The sequence below is a fragment of the Oreochromis aureus genome, linkage group 6 (genome assembly GCF_013358895.1).
Source record: "Oreochromis aureus strain Israel breed Guangdong linkage group 6, ZZ_aureus, whole genome shotgun sequence".
Lineage (NCBI taxonomy): Eukaryota > Metazoa > Chordata > Actinopteri > Cichliformes > Cichlidae > Oreochromis > Oreochromis aureus.
Genome location: NC_052947.1, coordinates 11,898,684 through 11,924,047, shown reverse-complemented (window position 1 = coordinate 11,924,047; position 25,364 = coordinate 11,898,684). Strand labels below are relative to the sequence as shown.

The window sequence follows — 25,364 nt, the reverse complement described above, 5'->3', positions numbered from 1 at the left end:
GATCCCCAGGTACTTGTAACTGTCCTCTATGTCTGCAATGTTGCCTTCTGGTAGTTCGATCCCCTCAGTTCTGACTACCTTTCCTCTCTTTGTTACCATCCGACTACACTTCTCCAGCCCGAATGACATCCCGATGTCATTGCTGTATAGCCTGGTAGTGTGGATCAGTGAATCGATGTCTCGCTCACTCTTGGCATACAGCTTGATGTCATCCATGTACAGGAGGTGGCTGACAACCGCCCGCTTCGTAGTCGGTATCCGTAGCCAGTCTTGTTAATGATCTCACTGAGGGGTTCAGGCCTATGCAGAACAGCAGTGGGGACAGAGCATCTCCTTGGTAGATCCCGCACTTGATGGTGACTTGTGCTATGGGCTTGGAGTTGGCCTCTAGTGTTGTGCGCCACATCCCCATTGAGTTCCTGATGAAGGCTCTTAGGGTCCTGTTGATCTTGTACAATTCTAGGCATTCCAGTATCCAGCTGTGGGGCATTGAGTCATAGGCCTTCTTGTAATCAATCCAGGCTGTGCACAGGTTGGTCAGTCTGGTCTTGCAGTCTCGGCTGACTGTTCTGTCTACCAGTAGCTGGTGTTTTGCGCCTCTGGTATTCTTGCCAATCCCTTTCTGTGCCCCGCTCATGTATTGACCCATGTGCCCGTTCATCTTAGCCGATATGATGCCTGACAGGAGCTTCCATGTAGTACTGAGGCAGGTTATTGGTCGGTAGTTGGATGGGACCGGTCCTTCTTGGGGTCCTTGGGGATCAGGACCGTCCGACCTTCAGTTAGCCATTCCGGTGTCTCTCGTTAACTAGCAGCTGGTTCATTTGTGCTGCCAGACGCTCGTGGAGTGCAGTCAGCTTCTTCAGCCAGTAGGCGTGAACCATGGCGGGCCCTGGTGCTGTCCAACTCTTCATACTGGAGACCCTTTCTTGGATATCTGCCACTGTTATGGTTACTGGACCCTGTTCAGGGAGGTTGCTGTGGTCTGCCCTCAGATCCACTAGCCACTGAGCATTGCCGTTATGGGTTGCGTCCTTCTCCCATATGCTCTTCCAGTATTGCTCCATCTCCAGCCTTGGTGGTGCTGTTCTCTTATTGTTCCCTTGCCACTGAGAGTACACCTTTGCTGGTTCTGTGGAGAACAGCTGGTTTATTCTCCTGCCTTCTATCTCTCTGGTGTACCTCCTCAAGCGGCTGGCCAAGGCTGTGAGTCTTTGCTTGGCAGTTTCCAAGGCCTCAGGTATGGACAGCTTGCTGTATTTCTTATGCACCTTCTTTGTTGCGCCTTTCTGCAACTCCGTTAGTTGGCTAACCTCCTCCGTGCTACTTTGATCTTGCCCTCTAGCCTCCTTCTCCATGGAGGGTACTGCCCCTTGTGGCTGTTCAACTTGTAGCCAAGCATCTCACTGATCACTGCTGCCGTGGTGTAGATCAGCTTGTTAGTGTCGGTAATCGTGGTTGTAGGTATCATCCGTGGTGCTGCATTAACATCATCTAGCAGACCTTCTGAGGGTACTTCACGTAATCTTGGTAACCGCCACGGAGGATCCAGGTTTCAAGCTTGGCCATGATCCTATCTTTCAGGTCAGTTCCTCTCGCACTCAACGATCCTTCTCCTATCGCACTTGGGGCTATGTACCCAATCTCGGTGGGGTGATGATATCTCCCCTGACCTGGCGCCCTGACTCCTCCTTGCCGTAGCATTTATGTTGTACCTCGTCAATCTCTAGCTGTGATAGCAGTCCCTTCTTTCGAATGTTGGAACACTGAGCTACTAGTTGTTTCGCCCGTCATTGTGGATGTTGGGTATCGAAGAATCCATAGGCCCCTCATCCTATTCATGTAACCCCTCCGCCAGGGTTACTTGCGTAGTAGCATTCCAACAACGCCCTGTTTTCATCTCTTGCCCACCGATGCCTTCTTGTTCCAGTAGCCCACTTGTCGTCAGGGTGCCCTGGTTCCTCAACACCTGACGCGGACCTTGTTGATCCGGGCGACGTCCGAGCCGGCATGCCTTCATATTTATCTGTCTCGCTCATGTTCTGCGGTAGGCTCGCTTAGCATAGGGGGTCTAGCCTTAGGACCCTTACTGGTATGTATATATATGTATATATATGTGTATATATATATATATATATATATATATATATATATATATATATATATATATATATATATATATATATATATACATATACATATGTATATATATATATATATATATATGTGTATATATATGTGTATATGTATATATATATATAAGCCTTTCACAACATGCTCTGATATCAGTTGAAAAGTTGACTCTACATATGATGTTGCTGATTCATTTTGTGTTTGATTTTAACCCTGTAAGACCCAACCCATCAAAAAAGCCAGAAAATTCTGTTCTTTTGGAACTGAGATGTTTATTAACCCTCACAACAAAATCCACAAGTTTTATTTTTGCTAAATCATGTTGTGTATGATATATTTTTATTATATATTTGAATCACATTTAATACATTGGGCATTTTTGGCAACTTTTTGTTAACAACAATGTTAACTGTAGGTGAAAAAAAGAGTTTTGTCCATAACATTTTGCAATTATGGCAAGTATCGATCATGTTGATGAGCTAGAGGTCTCAGAAACTCATGTATCAAATATGATACAAAGGGCATTATAGGGTTAAATAAACATACGGTATACACACAGAGAGAACAGCAGAACCATATAATGTACAAAGATATTATTGGGTTGCAACAACACTTTTTAAGGAATCAAAATATACAGTAATGTCTGACTAAAATAATGCACACTGGGTGTTAAGATACATCTGCTAATCTACCAGATAACAGCATATGATGTGTCTGTTACAGATTCTAGCTGCACAGACAATCCTGTGTTCACTCCATCTGCACTGGTAGTGAAGTACGGTGACCCAGCCAATGCTACATGTGTTGTATGTCAGAAAGACTGCAGGGGAACTGTTTTTGGTTTGGAGCACGCTGTGGGAAAAGTTACAGGACATGGAACCACGATGTTGTGGAAAGTTGACAGACTGACTGTATGGGACACATCTCTCATATGCTATTATAACACTGATGCTGGTGATCAGTGTTCTAGCATTCTGGATATAACCATCTATCGTAAGTATACTTACTTTAGAACATCAGACTTTCTACTGAATTTTGCATCATTTATAATCAGAATTTGATCTCTTTGTGTAAATACACAGTTAGATGGATTCATACTCTCAGCAGTTACTGACTAACATCTACCTGTGTTACTCTTTCTTTCCCTGTCTTCTCAGAGCCTCCAGAAAGTGTCTCCATCAGCTTTGTAAACCACACTGGGATGATGTTTGAGAATCAGCAGTACACCCTGCAGTGTAGCGTACAGAACGTAGCTCCTGTTCAGAGCCTCACTGTGACCTTCTACAGAGGAAACACAGCACTGGGTCACCTACAGTCCAGGAGTGAAAAGAAGAAACCAGTGAATGACACCTTTACTCTGAACATCACTCCCAGTAGAGAAGATGATGGAGCCCAGTACTGGTGTGAAGCCAAGCTGGAGCTGGGACCAGCTGGACCACAGTGCCCTCCAGTGGTGACATCAGAAAAACTCCCTGCTATAGAGATTGACAGACCACGTGACTTTCGCGCATTGCATGCCGGGAGGTGAAGGCAGGACATTTAAATTACCGCATCAAATGCAAGCATTTGCAGCACCGCAAGAAAACGTTTTTTCTCACGCCCAATACCGTCTTGCTTTTTCTTTTCTCACCAAAAATAATGTACAAAACGAAGGAGAACAATGCCGGTCCGTACAAAGACAGACTCGAGGAAAAGGCAAAGAAAAGGTACTTGAAAAAATCAAAGGAGTGAAAGGGTTAGACCCTTACGAGCACACAGACTGGACAAAAGACATTAGCGTGCTGCCCAACTTTAACCACGCTCAGATTTATAATTACATGGTTCTTGGAGTGAGTGCATACACTCATGACGTTTTAGTAACTTCAGGTCACTGCAACAGGCCCAGGTGCAGTTCACGGACGGATGGGTACAGGACCTAGAAATGCACCGTGTTGAGCACAAGACCATCGTGACGCACAACGGTAAGTTTACCTGTCTCACAAATCGTCTTCATAAATACACATTCGTGAACCGTTTATAAATAGGACCTTTTAGCTCACGGTAATTAATTAGTAGTGCAAAGAATATATGGTATGCATTACAGAAATGTAGCAGTGATAATAATATTGTATGCTGTAATCATACTGGGCAATCACTGAGACAAAAATCTGATGAATCCGATAAAAACCAAACGCATTTCCCGTCGACTTCACGCGGCTGTCGTTCGCCCGGCTTGTGCAGTTAATAATACAACAGGTTCTTGGCATTTTTTGTTTCTTTTTATCGCTGTGTAACTTATTTCAATTGAAAGCCTGCGTGCGCTAGTACCTCTTGCCTTGGGTTCCCACAATCCTTTGCGGTTTTACCCCTCAATGACGTCACATTTTCAGTCTCTATAGTTCACTGTGAGTCTGAGAGAAATAAAGACGTTCTTTGATCTGTTTCTCAGAGTTTGACATTTTGAGCATGATTCATGTCACTGGTTTGGTTTTGTGTCCTTGTGAGCGCTTTGAGGAAGAATCGAAACAGTAAAGAAATAGTGTTTTGATTCTTCCTCATAGCTCTCATCACTGTTAATGAACAGGCTCTAAATAGCATCATCAACAAACTGCTGACTGACACAAGCTGATGAACATAGTGGAGGATTTAGCTGTTTACCAGTAAAATGTTTCCCTCAGAAGTTTGTGGAAAGCCAGAATAGACGTAAACTTTGTTTGTGAACATTAAAAAATAATAATAGTAATTGTGTTTAAATCCTAAATGATAAAAGGTCGGCTTTAATATTTGTTTAAATGTGAAATCAATACAGAGTCACAAATATGCAATAAAAGAATAAGTGTATTTAAAGCCACTCCAGAAGAATTAATCATGATTTGTCTCCTTTCAGTGTCATATGGGTTGAACAATTCTCTTACTTCTCTGAACTGTCAGACTGACCTCTTACTGTCATGCTACGTGTAATTTAAACTTTATGTCAGATTTTTAGTGTGGCGAGCATCAACCTGTAAAGTAAGTAGAGCAGTTAAACATCATGAAGTGGACAAACTGACAACAGAGTATAGCAGCACAAAGTGAAAATAAAGTACAGTGGGCTGAACTGTCGACAGTACTTTCTGTTGTATATTACACCAGAAATGTGTTTTAATTTATAAATTATTTCTATTTTGCTGAAATTTTGCTTTGTATTTTTAATCTCTATCAATAATCACACAGATGGGCCTGAGCTAAAGGAGCCACCAAATCCAGATGTGATCACAATCACAGAAGGAGACACTCTACACCTGAACTGCTCCTCTGTGGGAAACCCCAGCCCCTCATACACCTGGACACTTCCAACAAATAGTTCTTCCTACAGTGGCAGCGTTCTCACTATTAAATCTGTCGGCTTTGAGCATGAAGGACAGTATATCTGCACTGTGAGCAACACAGTAGGGACTGTCACCAAGGAGTTTAACATTGATGTACAAGGTGAGTGTTGTCAGATACTTCCTGGAAAACGAGTCACTGAAGTTCAATCACAATATTACTTCACAAATTAAGTTCATTGTGAGTGTTTTGGTGTTTTTAATTTGCCTGGTATAAATGATTCTCCTTTCCTTTCTTTACCCAACCCCCGACCCCACCTCAACCCAATTCTACAGTCAACTCCATCCCATATATAATAGCTGGGACGATACTGGGAGCTCTGGTCCTTGTCGGACTGTCAGTGGGATGCTACTGCAAACACAACTGAATGGGAAACTACAAACTCAACAAAATTATTGAAAGTGACAGCTGAAGAAATGACTAAATGGTTAACACGTGCTTTTGATACAAGCTGCTCATCAGAATCAGTAACGGTCTGTCTTTATTAAGTAAACTTATTGCTTGGAAAAAGCACAATTGCAATGGAAGGTTCTCCCCAATATCTCTTTGTTTAAATGTGGTGTTCAAACTGGGCCCACGGGGTCTTTGAGGGTCTCTGCTAGATAAATGTCCCCTCTGTTCTTCACTTGTTGGCTGATTCTCTCCTTAATCATTCTCTGCTTGATAATGCAGGCTATTTTCACTCAAACCTAAAATCCCTAATACATCTCATAGGCATTCTCTCAATCTCATACATGACACTTCACAATGTCTGCATATTTTCTTGGGATTATTCAATAATGTCACTTTTCCTCTTAAGTTAAATTAGATAAGGGTTGTCCTTGGAAAACAATTTGTCCTCACTGCTCAGTATCTTGAATTTTATGTCCTTTTCTATTCAAGATGCAACATAAAAGGGACTTTTAGTCATTATAGGTCACAAAGTTTGCTTTGTTTATGATGTTCCATTGTCAAATTTCTAAAGCGCTTAAATGAATAACGTTGTTGGTGCTTTGCAAGGTGTTTCCACTTCATCTCATCTGCAAATGTAATGGTGATAAACAGCAGATTATTCTTCATGTATCTGATTCAATTCCATCATACTCCTGTATCCATGTGTATCCACCCTCAAGCCTTGTCCTCTGTTCTATTTTGCTTCTGGACACTTGCTTCAGTTCCCTCGTCTCACCGTCATTCAGTTCAGTTGGTGTTATGCATATATTCTGTGTCTCTGGAAATGTTGCTGTTAATCATTCATGTGTTTTATATTCTATACCAGTGGTCCTCAACCTTTTTTGGGCCACAGACCAGATTATGTCCGACAATATTTTCATGGGCCGGCCTTTAAGGTGTCGCGGATAAATACAACTCTCATGGTCCGAGTGAGTGCGGGGTTTTTCCACTCTGCTGGGCTCCACCTTGAGGCAGAGACTCCAATCAGCCTTCGCACCTGACTGCAATCAAGTCATTTAAGACCAGCACTCACAACAGACCTCTGCTAGATCTTCAGCTAACTTGTGTTAGTGATAGGCTGCCAAGCTCTTGTGAGAGCCCTTAACTCTGCATTTCTACTCACAGTGTTTTCTCTGTGTCATAGTACATGCCTGGCCGTCACCTTTCACAAGCTGGAATAATACACATCTCAGTCTGGATGCGAGTTTTCACCTATCAGGTTGCGTTCCCTTCATCGTGGCCCTTCACCCGCCTGCCTCCCTGCCAGGGCCGTTGCTCCAAGTATATTCTGGACTCTCTCTCTACCACTCCTCACCCAGACCACCTGGACACCCTCCTCGCACGACGCCTTCCCCTGCAATGCGTAAGCCATAAGCATCATAGTTTGATCAACTAACTGTGATTCACTAGACTGCAACTGGCGTTATTTTTGTGCCACTATTCTGAGTGCATGTAAAAAAAAAAAAAAAAATTGAGCGCACGTAAAAAAAATTTGCAGGTGCAGGTGTTGTATTTTGAGGAGAAATTTATTTTGAGCGAAGAAAAGCTAAATTTGAGTGAACAAAATTCATTGCTGCATGCAAAAATTTATTTCAGTGTTTGCTATTATCCATACACACACACACAATAGCAGCCCCTCTCGCTCAGTTTTTGCATTTGCGCTCGCTCGCAATGTGTTGCTTGCACTCTCAACATTTCTCCCCGTGCGCGCTCAACTCTTTCTGTACACCGTTATATTTGTGCCACAAAACCAGCCAATCACAGACTTGGATGCTGTCAAGAGATTTATTCTAAATGACACTTCTTCAGCTGAGAGTCTAAGAGTGAAGACACACACACAGTAGGTTTTGACTTGCAAGGGCGTTTACAGAGCGCTCACATCAGAGGGGGCCCTGTGAAGTGCGCGCTCTGTTGTTGCACTTGTCTTTATTTATACACAAGAGAAATTAATACATTCGTTCAGTGACATGAGCGTGTGTGTGTGTGTGTGTGTGTGCTTGTTCAACTTCTTACTATCGCTGTGGGAAGATTCAGATAGAAATATCAGAACACGTTTTATAAAGAACAATCAGTTCTAAGCAAGGAAAAGGTCATCATGCAGTATTCTATCACAGTTAAACTTATATCATTAAAAGCTTATACTGACTACTAAGTACAATTTTCCCTTAACAGACGCAAAAAAATCTGATTGGCTGTTTTGGTCTCCAATCAGCTCGAAATGACAAAATGCAATATCCCAGAATGCATTTCGTCCAAAACTCAAATGAGGCAGTGGTGGAGGAACACAAAGTGGCAGAGTTTGAAATATTACTCTTTCTGGGTCACAAAATAAACTTTTAAGATATTTTCATGCGAGAATGGTGCTGTGTAAACTTCAAATATCTGCTCGATTGATCAAGACATCACATATTTGCATAAGTGCTCTAACGTTTTCCCCCAGGTTTTTGGACAAAGTTTGTTCTCCATTCTTTAAGCACCGGTTCAAGCACTGTTTAAGCACCGGCATCGTTTCAAAAGTACCGGTTTGGCACCGGTATCGGATAAAACCTAAACGATACCCATCCCTAGTTGTGACTGGTCATAATGTATGCTGCCAACACCTTTCATTTGGAAAACTCAGGGTTCTGAGTTTCCCAAATCTTCAAGCTGGTATCCACCTTCATGTGAATACTTTGCCTGTTTGCCAATAAATAATAAATTATAATAAATAATAATAAAATATTATTATATATATTAATAAATAATATATTTTTGGGGAAATGTTAACAATAACCTGCAACATACCGAGTGAGCATTTTGAAATGATTTAATAAACATATTGCAATATGGAGAGACCCACTCCAGCCAAACACTAGGGTGATCTCTGAATTGTGGACACCGCCCTTACATCTTATATACGCAAACAAAGACACTCTTAAACAAAGAACATTCCACAGCAGATCAATTATAAACAAATCCTTTTCAGTCCAAGGAAAACTCCAACCAAACGTCACCCCCTTACAACAGGATGCGCAGAGCCCTCAAGAGGAAAATTAGTCTGCTGTAAAGGTACAATAAAACTTGGGCCCCACTTGTGATCACATTCCACATGCATACAAACTGGTGACAGGAGTGCTCTTACTATACTAGAGTGATATGGTTAAAATACGTGATTAATACATGAGAAAAGCAATCTGCCACCACATAATAAAAAAAATAAAAATACATTCAGATGCTGAAAAAAAATGGGAAACCTGACTACATGCACCCTTCCTATGGTTTTCTCATATCAGCTTATCAGTCGTGGGCAGGGCCGGACTGATAATCTGCCATACTGGCATCGTCCCACCAGGCAGATGGTGGGACAATGCACATTTGGGCCAAAGGGTCTGCTACAGGGCTGAAGCTCAAATAGTGTCTTCCTGGCATGTCGGTTAGAACACATACCACCTGTCAAATGCAGTCTGAGAATTTATTTATTTGTACAGCGCCATGACAGCAGTAGGAATCACAATGTGGGAATATGTTCTGAAAGTAAATGAACAAGGAAATAGCATGTACATTAACAACATACAATGTAGAGCATTTATAGAGTGACTATAATAACTCAGTGAGTGTCAGTAATTTTAATGTGGTTGTGTTAGTAATACAGCGAGTGCTGATGCAACAGTTTTGAGATGCATTTGTAGATATTGTGTGTTTAACCGTCTTTATGGTGCTAGCTTACAGTTACGGTGTAAAGGTTAGCTTTATGTTGTAATAAAATGGTTACAATTTAAACAGTGTAAGGACAGAAATATTAGCTTCTGTCATGACTAAGTAAGTTGCTAGTTAATTAAGTTCCGTAAAGATGGCCACTAGTTTTACACGTAATATAAACATAACATGCATGCCATAAGAACATTAAACAAAGTTTATGGCATCAAAACAGTTAAATTCTGCACAAAGTCTACATTAACACAAATAAGCCTCAGTTTAATTTTGTAAAGTCCCTCGCATTGCATTCATAATTCAAGTTCACTGACTATCCTGCAGTGCTGTATTCCCGTTTCATCCGCTTTAATAAAGTGTCCTGTGTTACAGTAACAGTGAGTTGTGGATTCACTTAACGAATGCCAAAGTTGGGCTTTAATCTGCCTTAGACTTACTGACCTTCTTTGGATCATCATCACAATAGTCCTAAGGCCACTGACAAAACATACAAGTATAAATACAATCTATAGAAAGAGAAACATGCTTGATATGTTTTTTATTAAGTTACACACAAATAGCATTCTCTGCCAAAAGGCTCAGAAGACACAACTATGTAGAAACAGACCAGAACCAAACAAGCAATGTGTACAAGCAGGTGGCAAAGACAAGTTTGTGAAGTATTTGTACAACACATGCCTCCACAACAGCTTCAGTGTTTCCTGGAATTGATCATCTATCTTTTATGTCAGTCAAATTTCCCCCAGATAGTCTTGGTTGAGATCTGGTGACTGTGAAAGCCATGGTATATGATCACACCATCTATTCAGTGACCCCTCTTCAAATACTTATTCACAGGACAAAGATAATCTCTCATAGCAACTTTACACTGATTTTACGACTCTTTTCCCTTTGACAAGTGGACCCTAACATGGCAGCAAAGTGCAACAACGTCTCTCCGTGTAGGGGTCAAGAGTTCAGGGTATGCCTTTAATTTCTTGCCTGTCTGTAAATGACAGTGTAATGGTATAAATAATCCTTCACATTTTAACAGTATAAAAGTAAAACAATTACATCGTCTCATCGGGGAAACCTAAAAGACTCCTCTTATGGCTAGTCTTTGCACATCATAATAACACAGAGGAAAAGAAAGCAATTCATTATCAATTGCTGTTAATTTCAGGGGATTTTCCAACCTGTTTTGGTTCAAAAGAGCCAAAGGAAAATCCTCATCGATGTTGGAGTAAAAACTATTATTTTTATTTATACTTACTATACTATTTATTTATACTTTTATTGTTTGTACACTGATAATGCTTACTGTCGTGTCATTGTACACCAGGAAAAATAAATAAATAACACATTGGGATCATGCTGAAGACCGCAGAACGCAGCCGAGGCATCAGGTGGGATAAAGGAGCTGGAAACATCACCTGATAGAGAAAAAAAGACAACAGACAGAATGGAAAAAAGAAGTGTCCTTCATTGCACATTTTTGATCAATGAGAAGTCCTCTTTTTTTCCCCTTCTTCCACTCTAGACTTTTGACCAATCACTGATCAGGACGAACTGCACTACTGTATGGTCCATCCCCGTGCCTGGAGCATGCTCAGAAGGTTGGTTTTTCATAGTTCAATAGTTCATCTATCAAGACCAGAAAGCTCAGTAAGCATACTCCAGATGATACTATAGACAATACCTCAATCATATCCTGTTCACACTGCTGTAATCTGCCATGGTATATACAACCTAGCTTTGCATAGTGATAAATAAATTAATCTTAAATCAATAAGTTTTCTATCTGTCTTTTTGTGCAAAGACCACTTACACTTATATACACAGCCATTTTTTCTTTCTTCTTTTGGTCTTTCATTTTTTTTTTAATTGAATGTATGCTTTATATTTTATGATAAAACCCTAAACAACACAAAGAAAACCCCAACAATCATAAGACTTCCTACAAGTCCCTATGAGCAAGCACTTGGGTGACAGGAGCAAGGAAAAACTGCCTTTTAACAGGAAGAAACCTCCAGCAGAACCAGGCTCAGGAGCCAGTTGCGTTTGGGGAGAGGGAGACAAGACAAATAACATGCTGTGGAAGAGACTCAGAGATTAACAATAACTCATAATGAAATGCAGAGAGGTGTAGAAACACATAGTGAGAGTAAAATGAGTGAGAGAAGGAAAATCATTCAATGCATCATGGGAATCCCCCATCAGCCTAGACCTATTGCAGCATAACTAAGGGAGGCTTCAAGGCCACCTGATCCAGTCCTAACTATATGAAACTTTTAAGCCTAATCTTAAAAAGTAGAGATAGTGTCTCTCTCCCAGATCCAAACTGGAAGCTGGTTCCACAGAAGAGGGGCCTGAAAGCTGAATGCTCTGCCTCCCATTTCACTTTTAAATACTCTAGGAAACAGAAGTAAGTCTGAGAGCAAGTGCTGTAATGGGGTGATACAGTACTATAAGGTTTTTAATAAAATATGGGGCCTGATTATTTGATGAGAAGGACTCTTACTGCAGCATTTTGGATCAACTGAAGACTTTTCAGCTGTTTTTAGGACAACTTGATAATAATGAAACTAGTTTTTCAGCCTCACTCTGCTACAGGATGTTTCTAATTTTAGAGATATTGCCCAAATGTAAGACAGCAGTCCTACACATTTGCATACATAAGACCTTTGAAGAAGGGTGTGGATGTGAGTGTATTTCCCACTGACTATGTGTTTGAATAGGTGTAGATTTCAATTCAATTCAATTTCATTTATATAGCGCCAAATCACAACAAAAGTCACCTGAAGGCATTTTCCATGTACAGTGTTGTTGGTACTTAGATAAGATTAAGACAATTCATTAAACTTATTATGTTGAGTGTATTTAGTTACCTTAGGTTAAACCAACATTATTATTCTATTTTGGAAATAATATATGTCTGATAAACCGCAATTTAACCTGTTTGCAATAAATGTTTTTGTCTTGTTCATTTTATGTTATACTTGAAATACTTGTACAGCCTGTCTGCAGCAAAGTTACCCAGGCTTAAAGCTGATGTTACCCTAATCTCCAAATCCTGATTCATGGTACAGACCTCTGCTCTGAGCTCTAGCATGTTTTGGTTGGTTTTGTTTGCTTAGCTGTTTTGGTGTTGGCCCTCCCTAAAATATTTTTGAACTTCATGAGCTGTCTCTAAAAATAAATTCAAATGCTGACAACACTGGTACATGAACACAAACACCCTTCCTGTGGTTTTGCCTTATCAGCTTCAGTTATATGTGAAAAGTTCTTTACAGCTCATAGAACGCACTTTTTAGAATGTGAAAATGTTTGAACTTAGATAACTTTTTTATTTTTTTACATAAAACATATTTTTATATATTACCTTAGTTTTTGTTCTGTGTGATTTTTAATTTAATAAAATGTTACTTTCTCTCATCTAATAGCACTCATCGTGAGCATTAATGCCATTGTATTTGGGGGCTTTTAACGATTTCTTTGAACTGCTCTTTTTCCCTGCATCAAAATGACGACCTTTCCAGGGTGTACCACACCTCTCACTCTGTGAGACATTAATAGGCCTTGTCAAGTTAAAATACTTTGTATAACCTTCAGAACCAGTTATTACAGATGTGAGTGTGTATATATCAAATCAAATTAAAAAAAAATGTTGTTATATACACAATCATACATAGGGATGGGTACCGGTATCCGGTGCCATGATCTGACATAAACGGTAGTAACCAGACCGAAAAGCAGCGCACATTTCGGTGCTTTATTTCAGTGCTATTTTCCCTGAGATGTCATACACTTTGAATTCTAGCCAATCATTTTATGTTTCCGAGCATAGTAGCAGTAGGCGGGGCCAGGTACGTACGTTCTTTTAGAGCAGAGCTACAGATTAAAAATGCCCAAGGCGAAGCGGTCAAAAGTCTGGCTGTACTTCACAGCAAAAGATGCAAACTCAGCAGCCTGCAACAAGTGCTTTAAGCTGATACTGTGATACTGTCAAAGGAGGTAACACCTCAAATCTGATGAAACACCTGGCGACGCATAGCGCTTTAATTAAAAGCCGAGAAATGCACCGTATTTGATAGCTTGCTGCGAGACCTCACACCGTGCACATCTACTGCGGGTGTGGTGCCTGTTATCGGACCCGGAGTTAGCAACATCCCCCAAGAACCCGAAGAGTAGAGTCCTGGCCCCTAGCCCTGTCAGTGTAGCAGAAATGATGACGGATGATGATGGCAGCAGCAGCCGTTCTCCTCTGCGTGAGTAGCTTAATGTTGTACATGTGTAATTTATGTTGAGTAGGCTAACCACGTTATTACATTAATGCATGTAAGGTGAACTAGCAAACACCGTCATAGTTATATGCGGCTATCTTCTTGTTTGATGGCAGATACTCCCGTCACACTGGCCAAAAAGGCTAAAATGACCAAAGAAAAAGTGGGAAACAGCTAAACATGAGAGGTTTTTGGACAAAGTTTGTGTTTTTTCCATTGTTTAAGCACTGCTTCCAGCCAAGAGTGATACCATATATGTCCTATAGCTGCAGAAAAGGCTAACATTGTTATCTTTTTACAAAAAAACAGCTAGAAATGAGAGGTTTTAGGTCAAGTTTGTGTTTTCCATTCTTTAAGCACTGGTTCGAGCACCGTTTAAGCACCGGCACCGTTTCAAAAGTACCGGTTTGGTACTGGTATCGGATAAAACCTAAACGATACCCATCCCTAGTCATACACAATATGACATGCAGTGAAATGCTTATAGCTGTCCAACTGCCGACCAGATAAAAGAATAAAACTAAATTTAAAAGTCAAGTATAAAAGTTAAAAATCAAAATTAAAAAGATGTGCAAATCAGCAGTGTGCAGACTGACAGTGAATAGTTATGAGTTATGAGGTTACTGAAGTACATTATTGTTGTTGTTGTTATTAAGTGCTTGTGCAATGATGTGTAGAGATATGTAGACATGTATATTTCAGTTTGTATGTAAACTCTGGCCCTGTGCAGACTGAATAAAGTCTAAAATAAATTCAAACTTGTGACCCAATTGTTGTTTGTTTGTTTTTTAACAGCGTGTGCTGTACAATCATTGCACCCAGGAAAAAGAACAGTTCAAAGAAATTGCTAAAAACCCACAAATTACCACAAGTTTCACATCCATGATGAGTGTGTGTAAACTTATCATGTAAATTATTTTGATGAAGTAATTTAGTTTGCATTTTGTATCTGGTGTTTGTAAAACCAATATCGCTTCACTTGTTTATGATGTTCCCACCCAGTCTGACATCACCCCTAAACACACACACACACACACACACACACACACACACACACACACACACACACACACAGTAACAGTTCCTTTAAATTTCAGACCTGAGCTGATCAGCTTCACTTTTAGATGACACCAGCTGAACATCATGTTTTGCTGTTGCATATTTTTGGCTGTTTCTTTGTTGCATTCTCTGTGTCACTTTCATGTGTCAGGCTACGGTAAGTTCTCACACATGTGGAGTTTTGTTACTGTGTTTATAAATGGCAGTTCTATTTTTTGTAATGATCTTATATACAGTACATTATATTAATTGATTCAATTATGTGATTTTTACATGTATTGTTTCACAATATATATATTTTTATTGTAATTTTCTTAATTTACTTTTATCAGTATTGTGCCTTATTTTTCTTGTAATAGTTATCATCTATATCCTTTTAAGGTTCAGACAGTGCATAACATATCAGGTCATATACTGTAAGTATATATTACTGTATTAACCACTTTCTTAGCTAATGGAGCAAAGCCTGAGAGCTACATCAGGCAGGCTCTGTATCATGTATCAATTTTGTTGGTTTATTTAACGTTCACATGTCATGGTTTGAGAGTTTTGAGTTTTACTATTGATTTATGATGCTTTGCGTTATCAGGATATTTAGGTTTCAGCATGCTCCCCTAATGCTTTGTGTTATTTTGTGTTCATGTTTCCTTCCATTACATCGTGAACATGTTTTAAGTTCAATTGTATTCAGTTTTGTCTTGAATTCAGTTCTTTTATGCTGTTGAGTTTATGTTTGTCTGTATTTTTTGGTCTCTGTCTCTTTCCTGCGTCTCCTGTGACAGTCTGTCATGTCCTCTGTGTTTCCCCAGTCGTGTCTGTGTTTGGTCTTGCTCCCTCCATGTCTCGTCTCCCGTAACTGTTTCCAAGTTTCCCTCTTTGTGTGTCCTTCCTTTGTCTCCACAGTCTGTCTTGTGTCCATGTGCGTTCTGTCCTCCCGACCCCTATGTCAGGCGCGTGTCTTAGTCTTCATCTTAGTGTGTTTCCTGTTTTATTTTGACACTCTCTGGTCCCGTGTTCAGTGTGTTTAGTTTTGCTTCCCCTGTGTTGTTATGTCTATTCGTCCCAGCTGTGTTCCTGTCAGGGTTCCTGGGTCGGTGACCCAGTGTTTTCAGTTTTGTCACGTTTAGGTTATGTTTACATTATGTTGCCACATCTATGTTCTCACTTCCTGTTTTTCCTGTGTCAGCTCGTCTCTTGTGTTATTGGCCAGATTATGTTCAGCTGTGTACTCACCGGTCTCTCATTATCATCCTCATCAGTCTGTGTATTTAAGTCCTCTGTTTCCACTCGTTCACTGTCGTGTCATTGATGTTATGTTGTCGTTTCCACCTGTGTTCAGTTCAGCCAGCCAGCGGACTTGGACCTTTTTGAGCGGCAGGAGGCAGCGCTCTCCGTTTGGGCGGAGGAGCTCAAGGAGAAACAGCGGCTCTTCGCGGAGCGAGAGCACATCTTCGAGGGAACTCGCCTGGCTCTGGGCGGGCCTCGGAGACGCCTCGTTCTCCCACCTGCTGCCCCACCTGCACCGGAGCATCTGCCGCGGAGAGTGGGCATTTCGTGCCGCGCTTCGGCGGCTCCCTCCCTCGCGGGTCCACTCCTCGCTCACACGCCATCTACCTCATTCACCGGACCTTCAACCTCGCCCCGGCACAGCGGCTCCGCCTCCCACCTCGGCTCAACAGAGGCTACCGCACCAAAGGCTTCGCTGTTTACCCCGGCCGCTTCCTCTTCACGGAGAAAGCGGTGCACACGCCGCCCTAAAATGGACTGATTTCCACCCTCCTCATTTGATCCTCCACTTAAAACTAATAATAGACTCATCTCCGATCCGTGGGGTGCTTCCCTCCTGGAGGATGATGTGGACTGGGAAGAACCTGTCAGCCTGTTCCAGTTTCATCAGCTCAGGCCACTGTTGGAAATACCCAGTCACCTAAACCTGTCAGTATCGCTCACCCACTCGTTATTTCTACTCCTATCAGTCAGCCTACACCCACACCAGTGCCAGCTCCCAGGAGGAGGGCAGCTGTGACCCAGTCTACCTCCACACCCACTCCTGTTTCTCGGGTGGGGGTGACTGGTGTCCAGCCACCCACACCCGCTCCTGTTTCTCGGGTGGGGGTGACTGGTGTCCAGCCACCTCCCGTGCCTGTCCCAGCGCCCAGGCTGAGGGCAGCCAGAACTCAGCCTGACCTCCCTAAAGGCTCAGAAGAGTTAGCCTCTCCACCCGTCAGTCCACCACTTCATCCACCTCCTGATCCAGCCTTTCACGCCCTTGCACTATCCCTGGTTAGGCTAGCTGAGGTTTCCCCTGCTCAGGCACCAGCTTTACTAGCCCAGGCTGTAGCTTTATCTCCGTCACAACCTCAGCTCCGTCGTCAGCCTCACCCACCTCTGTTCGTCCCTTAGCACCCCCACTCCAGTCAGTTCACTTGCCTGCTGTTCAGCCTCCACTCCAGTCAGTTCACTCGCCTGCTGTTCAGCCTCCACTCCAGTCAGTCCAGCCCGCTCCACTCCAGTCAGTCCAGCCCGCTCCAGCCCAGTCAGTCCAGCCCGCTCCACTCCAGTCAGTCCAGCCCAGTCAGTCCAGCCCGCTCCAGCCCAGTCTCCCGTTCCTCAGGCCCCTGTAGCTCAGTCTCCTGTTCCTCAGGCCCCTATAGCTCAGTCTCCTGTCCTCCAGTCTTGTCCTCTCCAGCCTGTCCAGTCTGTCATCCAGTCGCCCGTCCTCCAGCCTGTCCAGCCAGTTCAGTCTGCCATCCAGCATCCTGTAGTTCAGTCACCCGTTCTCTCATCGTCTGTAGTCCAGTCTTCTGTAGTCCAGTCACTCATTCACCATCCATTTCAGTTCCCGGACCCGAAGCATCCACAGCATCCAGAGCCAGCTGTGAGCTCTCCCGCTCCTCAGCCAGGGGTTTCCGCACCCACTGGCCCGGCCGCTCATCAGCCAGGGGTTTCCGCGCCCCCTGGCCGGGCTGCTCCTCAGCCAGGGGTTTCCGCACCTCCTGGCCCAGCCTGTCTCCAGCCAGGGGCCTCCGCGCCTCCTGGCCCAGCCTCGGCTCCAGCTTCTGCGTCGCCACCGCCGGCTCCCATGCCATCGCCTGGTCCAGCCTCGGCTCCAGCTTCTGCTTCGCCTGGTCCAGCCTCGGCTTCGCACAGTCCAGCTTCTGCCTCTGCGTTGGCCTCGCCTGGTCCTGCGGCTGCCACGTCGTCGCCCAAGCCACGTTCTGAACGTCGCCGCCGCCTTCCTCGCGGCCGCCCACCGGACCTTCTCAGCGGCCGCCACCACCTTCCTTGCGGCCGCCCACCGGATCACCTCCAGCGTCACAGCCGGCCACGTGGCCGCCCGCCCAAACTGTCTCGTCTCGGCCACCAGCCACTTGGCCGTCCGCCTGAACTGTATCTCTTTGGACTCCGTCCCTCCATCCTGGGCCCCCTCCGCCCGCCCTGTTCTGGTGTTTTTTCTCTTTCGGCCGTCGGGTGCCGGCCTTTGAAGGGGGGGGGGGGTACTGTCAGGGTTCCTGGGTCGGTGACCCAGTGTTTTCAGTTTTGTCACATTTAGGTAATGTTTACATTATGTTGCCACATCTATGTTCTCACTTCCTGTTTTTCCTGTGTCAGCTCGTCTCTTGTGTTATTGGCCAGATTATGTTCAGCTGTGTACTCACCGGTCTCTCATTATCATCCTCATCAGTCTGTGTATTTAAGTCCTCTGTTTCCACTCGTTCACTGTCGTGTCATTGATGTTATGTTGTCGTTTCCGCCTGTGTTCAGTTCAGCCAGCCATTCAGTCTTTCAGTCAGTCAGTCCTTTCGTTCCTGCCCTGTTCATCCACGCTTCATAATAAACCATCTTCAGTTCTCCACTATCCATGAGTCCTGCGTTTGGGTCACTTCCTCGCCTCCACACGACACAAAACCTGACAGTTCCCATGTGTTTCTCACTCCATGTTCCCACATCCAGGTCTCGTGTTCCGTGTTCTGTGTTTAGTGTTTAGCTTTAGTTCATGCAGTTTAGTTTGTTAGTTAAGTCTCTGTTCTCATTTGCCTCTTATTTATATTTTCATTCAGCCCAAATAAACGGCTCGCCTTTTGTTCAAACCCACTCATGATTTCAAGTGTCTGCATTTGGGTTCTCATAATCTCTCCACACAGTCAAACATCAGAATTTCTCATCTCTCTCTGTATCTGTGGTTACTGTGTAGAACAGGGTGACTATGTCTTTATGACACACAAAGCTGGAAGATTCAAGTCAAATCTAAAAGTTACTATAAGACAATCTAATTAATCTAATTGATAATTAATTATCATAGTTAACTGCTCAAGCAAACTCAGTTATCACTTAAATGCTTAGCAGGGCCTCAATTAGCTCTAAAACAGCCTCGGCTCTTCTTGCTCTTGAGTCCAAAAGATGTTGGAAACCTTCAGCTGTCCAGGTTTGGTTTGCCTGTCTCTCTGCAGCCTCTGATTTCTGTTTTTTGGCTTGTTGAAACCCAACATGCATTTGTGCAGCCGTAGCCTCGAGGACAGATGCTTTTCTGTCCAGCACAGTTGCAGGAGAAATCTAAATGATCATAGTCTGCCCTTTCTCCTCTGGCCTCAACAAGACGGTGTCTCTCTGCAGAAGTGCTGCTCACGACACATTTTTTGTTCATCACATCTTTCAGAGTAACTGAAATGTGAATCCCAGGAGATCGACAGTTTCAAATATAGTCAAACGTTATCACAGTTGAGGGGATCACATATTTTCAACATGCTGATATTTGTCACAGTCAGCTGATCGATGTTTTTACTTCTTAACTTTTCACTTTCATGGGAATTTCTCCCACCTGCTTCATGGACACCTTCATTATCTCCTGTACATGGAAAAAGCTCATCCTCAGACAGGGTGCAGACTTCAGTCATTTGTGACGGGCTCAGATTGGACCTGGTGCAACTCTACATCGAAAGGAGCAGCTGAGGTGACCAGGATGGATGGTAAACATTTTCCTTGCAAATAATTGCATGTAATGTTTTGTTTTGTTTTTTCTTGCAGGTTCTAGCTGCACAGAGCATCCTGTGTTCACTCCATCTGCACTGGTAGTGAAGTACGGTGACCCAGCCAATTTTACATGTGTTGTATGTCAGAAGGACTGCAGTGGAGATGTTTTTGGTTTGGAGCACGCTGTGGGAGAAGTTACAAAAAATGGAACCACGATGTTCTGGACGGTTGACAGACTGACTGAATGGGACATATCTGTCGAGTGCTATTATATCACTAATATTGGTGATCAGTGTAGTAGCACTCTGAATATAACCATCTATCGTAAGTATGCTTACTTTCGAACATCAGACTTTGTAGTGAATTTTGCATCATTTATAATCAGAATTTGATCTCTTTGTATTAATCAGTGTTGGGTAAGTTACTTTAAATTAGTAACTTAGTTACATTACTAGTTACTTCTCTAAAAAAGTAACTCAGTTACTTCAAGTTACTCGTTACTTTCAAAGTAACTAGTTACTAGGGAAAGTAACTTTGGTTTTACTCAGAATTCTCTTGTTAATGTGTTGCTTCTGTAACTGGATACCCAGCAAGATTGTCAGACTTCTATCTTGCTTACTTGCCACAAGTGCACTGTGCCAAAGGAAAAAATAATGTGCACATTTCCATGAGAGAAATCCCACGCCTGGACCGTCGTTGACCGCCGCCATGATTCTAGCCTGCTTTTTACATCCAACACAAAAACTGCAGTCGTGGTGCTTTTGATTGTACTCAGAACTCAGAAATTCTGCCTTCTGAATAGGAAGATGTAGGGAAGATGTAGGTAACACCAGACTGCAGATGAGCTGCACACAGAGCTGGACTGGGACAAAAAAATCGTCCCGGGCATTTTGACTAGAGACCGGCCCACCATTATAGGAAAAATCATAAAGCCTATGAATGAAAACAAACACTGTTGTGACAGTGATTTACACTGTTCTGATGGTATATATGTATCAATCTATCAATTGTTTGTTGTAAGACTCGGATAATTATTTTTTTAAAAGCTAGATATTTTAAATGAGAATAATAAAGAAAAGTATTTCCTTGTCCCCCTTTCCCCTGTTAATGCCCTACCTGGCCCCTGGCAACACTTTGCTAGACCCGCCCCCACACAGTTACCAGCTGTCAGCTACATAGAAAAGGAACCTGGTGTTATTTGTCTCTCAGAAACAGTTCATAACTTCCCTTCAACTCATTCATGTCACCTAAAAGGTAAACCTGTTTCTACATCACCTGTTCAGCTCTGATGATTCAGTAAGGACATCTCCTGGTTTCATCTGCATGTTTCCCTCTCACCAGATAACCAAACTGATATCATGACCAGCAGCTTTACAGCTGTGGCTCCAACAAACATCAGCTGATACTAGAAATTAATATTAAATAAATTCTAACAACAGCTGATCAACCTTAAACGTGCTGCTGTTGTTTAGCGCGACATCTGCTGGTTTCCTCTTTCTGGCGCAAAGTGGGCGATAAATAAAGAAGAGAGAAAAGCCGATCAGCTGATCATTGATCAGTTTCGTGATTGAAGTAGAAACGGGAGAGAATGAGAGAAGAAGAGGCAGCTGTGCAGCTTCAGCTTTGTGTCTTTTTCATTGTAGCTGAAGTCCGGGACAAACTGTGTTCCTTTTCACCTCAGTACGAAACACGTAATATTTTCTCTGAATACCAGACGATTCTGTTTTTTACGGGACGGTTGGCAACTCTAATAATTAACCGTATGAACAAAATAAAGTTCAACATCAATAACACATAGCACCCACCCAGCTGTATAGAAACTCCATCATGCTAGCTAGCACGCAGTACGAAAATGTCAGCATACCGAAAATAAACTCCACCTAAACTTGGTTTATATCTGACTCTGATAGACTGCAGGTCATAACTTCTTACCTGAAGTTCAGTTCACCTGACACGCCGGACCGGCGGCCGCTTGGTCTCTCCTCTTGCCTCCCTTTTCTTTCATCCACCTGCTGGCTTCCACCACTTGCTAATGTTATTGAATCTGTGGAAGCTCCGCGATATCCACCACACGAAGTAACGAGTAACGAGCCTATCTAAATCCCAGTAACGAGTAACGCGTTCCTGGTTTTGGCATAATAACTAGTTACCGTGCTCGTTACCACAATAATAACGTAGTTACTGTAACGCGTTACTTAATAACGCGTTAGTCCCAACACTGGTATTAATACACAGTTAGATGGATTCGTACTCTCAGCAGTTACTGACTAACATCTATCTGTGTTACTCTTTCTTTCCCTGTCTTCTCAGAGCCTCCAGAAAGTGTCTCCATCAGCTTTGTAAACCACACTGGGATGATGTTTGAGAATCAGCAGTACACCCTGCAGTGTAGCGTACAGAACGTAGCTCCTGTTCAAAGCCTCACTGTGACCTTCTACAGAGGAAACACAGCACTGGGTCACCTACAGTCCAACAGTGAACATAAGAAACCCGTGAGTGAGACCTTCACTGTTCCTCAGAGTTTGACATTTTGAGCATGTTTCATGTCACTGGTTTGGTTTTATGTCCCATTACTTTACTGTTTTAATTCTTCCTCACAGCTCTCATCACTGTTAATGAACAGGCTCTAAAAAGCATCATCAACAAACCATTGACTGACACAAGCTGATGAACATAGTGGAGGATTTAGCTGCTAAAAACTAAAATACTCAGTGTGTTTGTAGAGACCAAGAATAGAACTCAACTTTGTTTGTGAACCTTAAAAAAATAATAGTAACTCTGTTTAAACCCTAAATGAAATTTTTTTAGTATATATCAATTTAAATCTGGAAGCAATTGACTGCAACAAATCTTCAAGAAAGAAAAGTCTGTTCTTTTTATTAAGTTAAAGCTACTCCAGAAAAAATCATCCACTCCTTTCAGAGTGTCATATGGCTTGAATAACTCTCTAAACTATCAGACTGACCTCTTAATGTCACACTGCATGTAATATAAACTTTATGTCAGATGTTTAGTGTGGCGAGCATTAACCTGCAAAGTAAGTAGAGCAGTTAAACATCATGAACTGGACAAACTGGTAAAATATGATCCTTTGAAATCTAACAGAGTAGAAATGAAGCAAAGTGGGCTGAACTGTGGACAGTGCTTTCCACTTTCTGCTGTATATTATGTTAGTGAATAATCTGTTTAACTTTTCCAAAGTGTTAAAATTTTTCTCTGTCAGTTATCACAGATGAAAAGTTACAGAAATTAACAAAATTGCGCAACTGTGAAAACAGGCCCATGTTTCCCCATATGAAATTTCTCTTCCAAAATTGTTTGTTTTGCTAAATGTTTTGTTCTTTTTTTCCTTCAATAATCACACAGATGGACCTGAGCTAATAGGGCCACCAAATCCAGATGATATCACAGTCACAGAAGGAGATGCTCTACACCTGAACTGCTCGTTTGTGGGAAACCCCAGGCCCTCATACACCTGGACATTCCCAGTAAATAGCTCAGCTTCCTACAGTGGCAGCGTTCTCACTATTAAATCTGTCGGCTTTGAGCAAGAAGGACAGTATATCTGCACTGTGAGCAACACAGTAGGGACTGTCACCAAGGAGTTTAAAATTGATGTACAAGGTGAGATTTTGGTTTGTTTTTCACAGTTTCAATTCAAGCAGTGTTTGGGTATTTTCTGTTTGACTAATTTAAAATATTCTCTTTTTCTGTTTTCTTTACCAAACCCCTTTCCCAACTCTGCAGCTTCCCCCTTGATACGGATAATAGCTGGGGTAACTGCAGCTGTTCTGTTTGTCTTCATACTTTGTGTGCTATGTTGTCGTTTCTATAAACAAAACCGAAAGGGAAGCTACAACCTAAAGGATGTTTTACGGTTCCCTAAGCACACTGCCTTGCCTCTGCAAAACTGCGAGAATGTCTGAACTGTGGACAAACAGTCTGGAGCTGTTTCTTTGACATTAGGTGCTGCCTAATTCTTGAAGTTAATTTGCCAGGTTTGATTGAGGTAGTGGCTACCTCCCTCTACTGATGACATCTGATGACACCAAACAACAAAAATGACAGCATGAAATGAAGACTTTAAGTGACGTGACCGGTGACCTAAATACTGAATGGAAAAAAAGCTCCTTCCTCTTTTATAAAGCTTCTGCTTTCAAGGTACTGTAATGCAGTCAGCAGCAGTTCTGCAGTCACTTCTTGTAAATATGCTGCCTTAAATCGTAGGTCTTGGATTGTAGCTTTTAAGGAGTGATCTCTATATTTCACTGTACTGAGTAGTGATGGGATTTCCGGCTCTTTTTAGAGAACCGGCTCTTTCGGCTCGACTCACTAAAAAGAGCCGGCTCTTTCGGCTCCCAACCGGCTCTTCAGGTTGTTTTGTTGCTTTAATTAATTTATTATTAACAATAATATAAAATTAGGCACAAAAGGAATTACTAATGTAAAAAAAAAGTGGTTTTATTTATATATGTTTATATATAAATATATGCGGTGGCCCCTAAAGACAAAGCACGTACAAACTCCAAAACACATTTCTAGCGTTAACTGAACTTCCAAAACAGAGCTACCTAGATCACTTAAATTACACAATTGAAAGCATATATGTATTGCTTGTGTATTTATACAAAAGCACTCATATATAATCAAATAATTTAAAAAAATGTTCATTTACATGTTACTACCACACACCAAATTCGGTCGTTAGTACTTCCTGGCTTGTGTAGCCACTAGGTAACAAAAGCTCAACACTGCGCCTAGCATCCTGGAGCACTTCTGTTGTCTTTTGTATGTGTTTTGGAGTTTGTACATGTTTTGGAGTTTTTACGTGTTTTGGAGTTTTTACGTGTTTTGGAGTGCTTTTCTCTAGCGGCCACGGTAAATATACTTTTATTTATTCACTCCACATAAAATGTAATAAATAAATCATATAATACATAAACCAGCTATTCACATTTCAACTTTTAACTATTTAAATTTTAAGCTTTCTCCTTTTAAACAAATTTAAAGTGAAACAACACAAAACACTGCAAACCACAACACAATTAAATATAAATTAAAATATGAAAACAAAAAGAACATGCATATTCTCTCTCATATGAGCCTGCATGAATGAACTTTCTGAATCCTTTGTCATCCACAACTGAAAATAGTTGTGGATGATTACTATACCTTTCTAATGTGACGTTGTTGTCCCTGGCTCTCTTTCTCTCTCTTTCCCTCCCGCTCTGTTCCTGTGCTACAGGGAGTGTAACTACCGCCCCTCCCCCCTCTTCCCAGCGCAAAGCACAAGGCTCGCGTGCAGAGTGAAGCGGAAAAAAGGTGCGAGAGAGAGAGGGTGAGAGAAAGGGGAAAAAAACCCACGGCTCGCGTCGTTCACTTCAAAGACCCGGCTCTAAGACCCGTGTTGTTCGTGACCGACACATCACTAGTACTGAGTGTGGAATTAAAAGTTCCTGTGTCGATACAGAC

General features: G+C 42.2%; 1 protein-coding gene across 5 annotated transcripts in view; it reads left to right on the top strand.

The window, feature by feature from the left end:
- Window positions 1-24,164, top strand: part of LOC116329977 (vascular cell adhesion protein 1-like) — a 53,409-nt gene extending 29,245 nt beyond the window's left edge. For 2 of the 5 annotated variants that reach the window (XM_039613812.1, XM_039613811.1), the window contains exons 5-6: window positions 5,326-5,580; window positions 23,640-24,155. In XM_039613812.1, the coding sequence (XP_039469746.1) occupies window positions 5,326-5,580; window positions 23,640-23,818 (434 nt within the window). In that variant the 3' untranslated portion in view covers window positions 23,819-24,155. Of the gene's footprint in view, window positions 1-2,856; window positions 3,127-3,290; window positions 3,615-5,325; window positions 5,581-5,753; window positions 6,639-22,396; window positions 22,403-23,258; window positions 23,517-23,639 lie in introns of those variants that run through there. The other 3 variants (XM_039613807.1, XM_039613808.1, XM_039613810.1) reach the window with 3 other exon arrangements.
- Window positions 24,165-25,364: the final 1,200 nt, after the last annotated feature.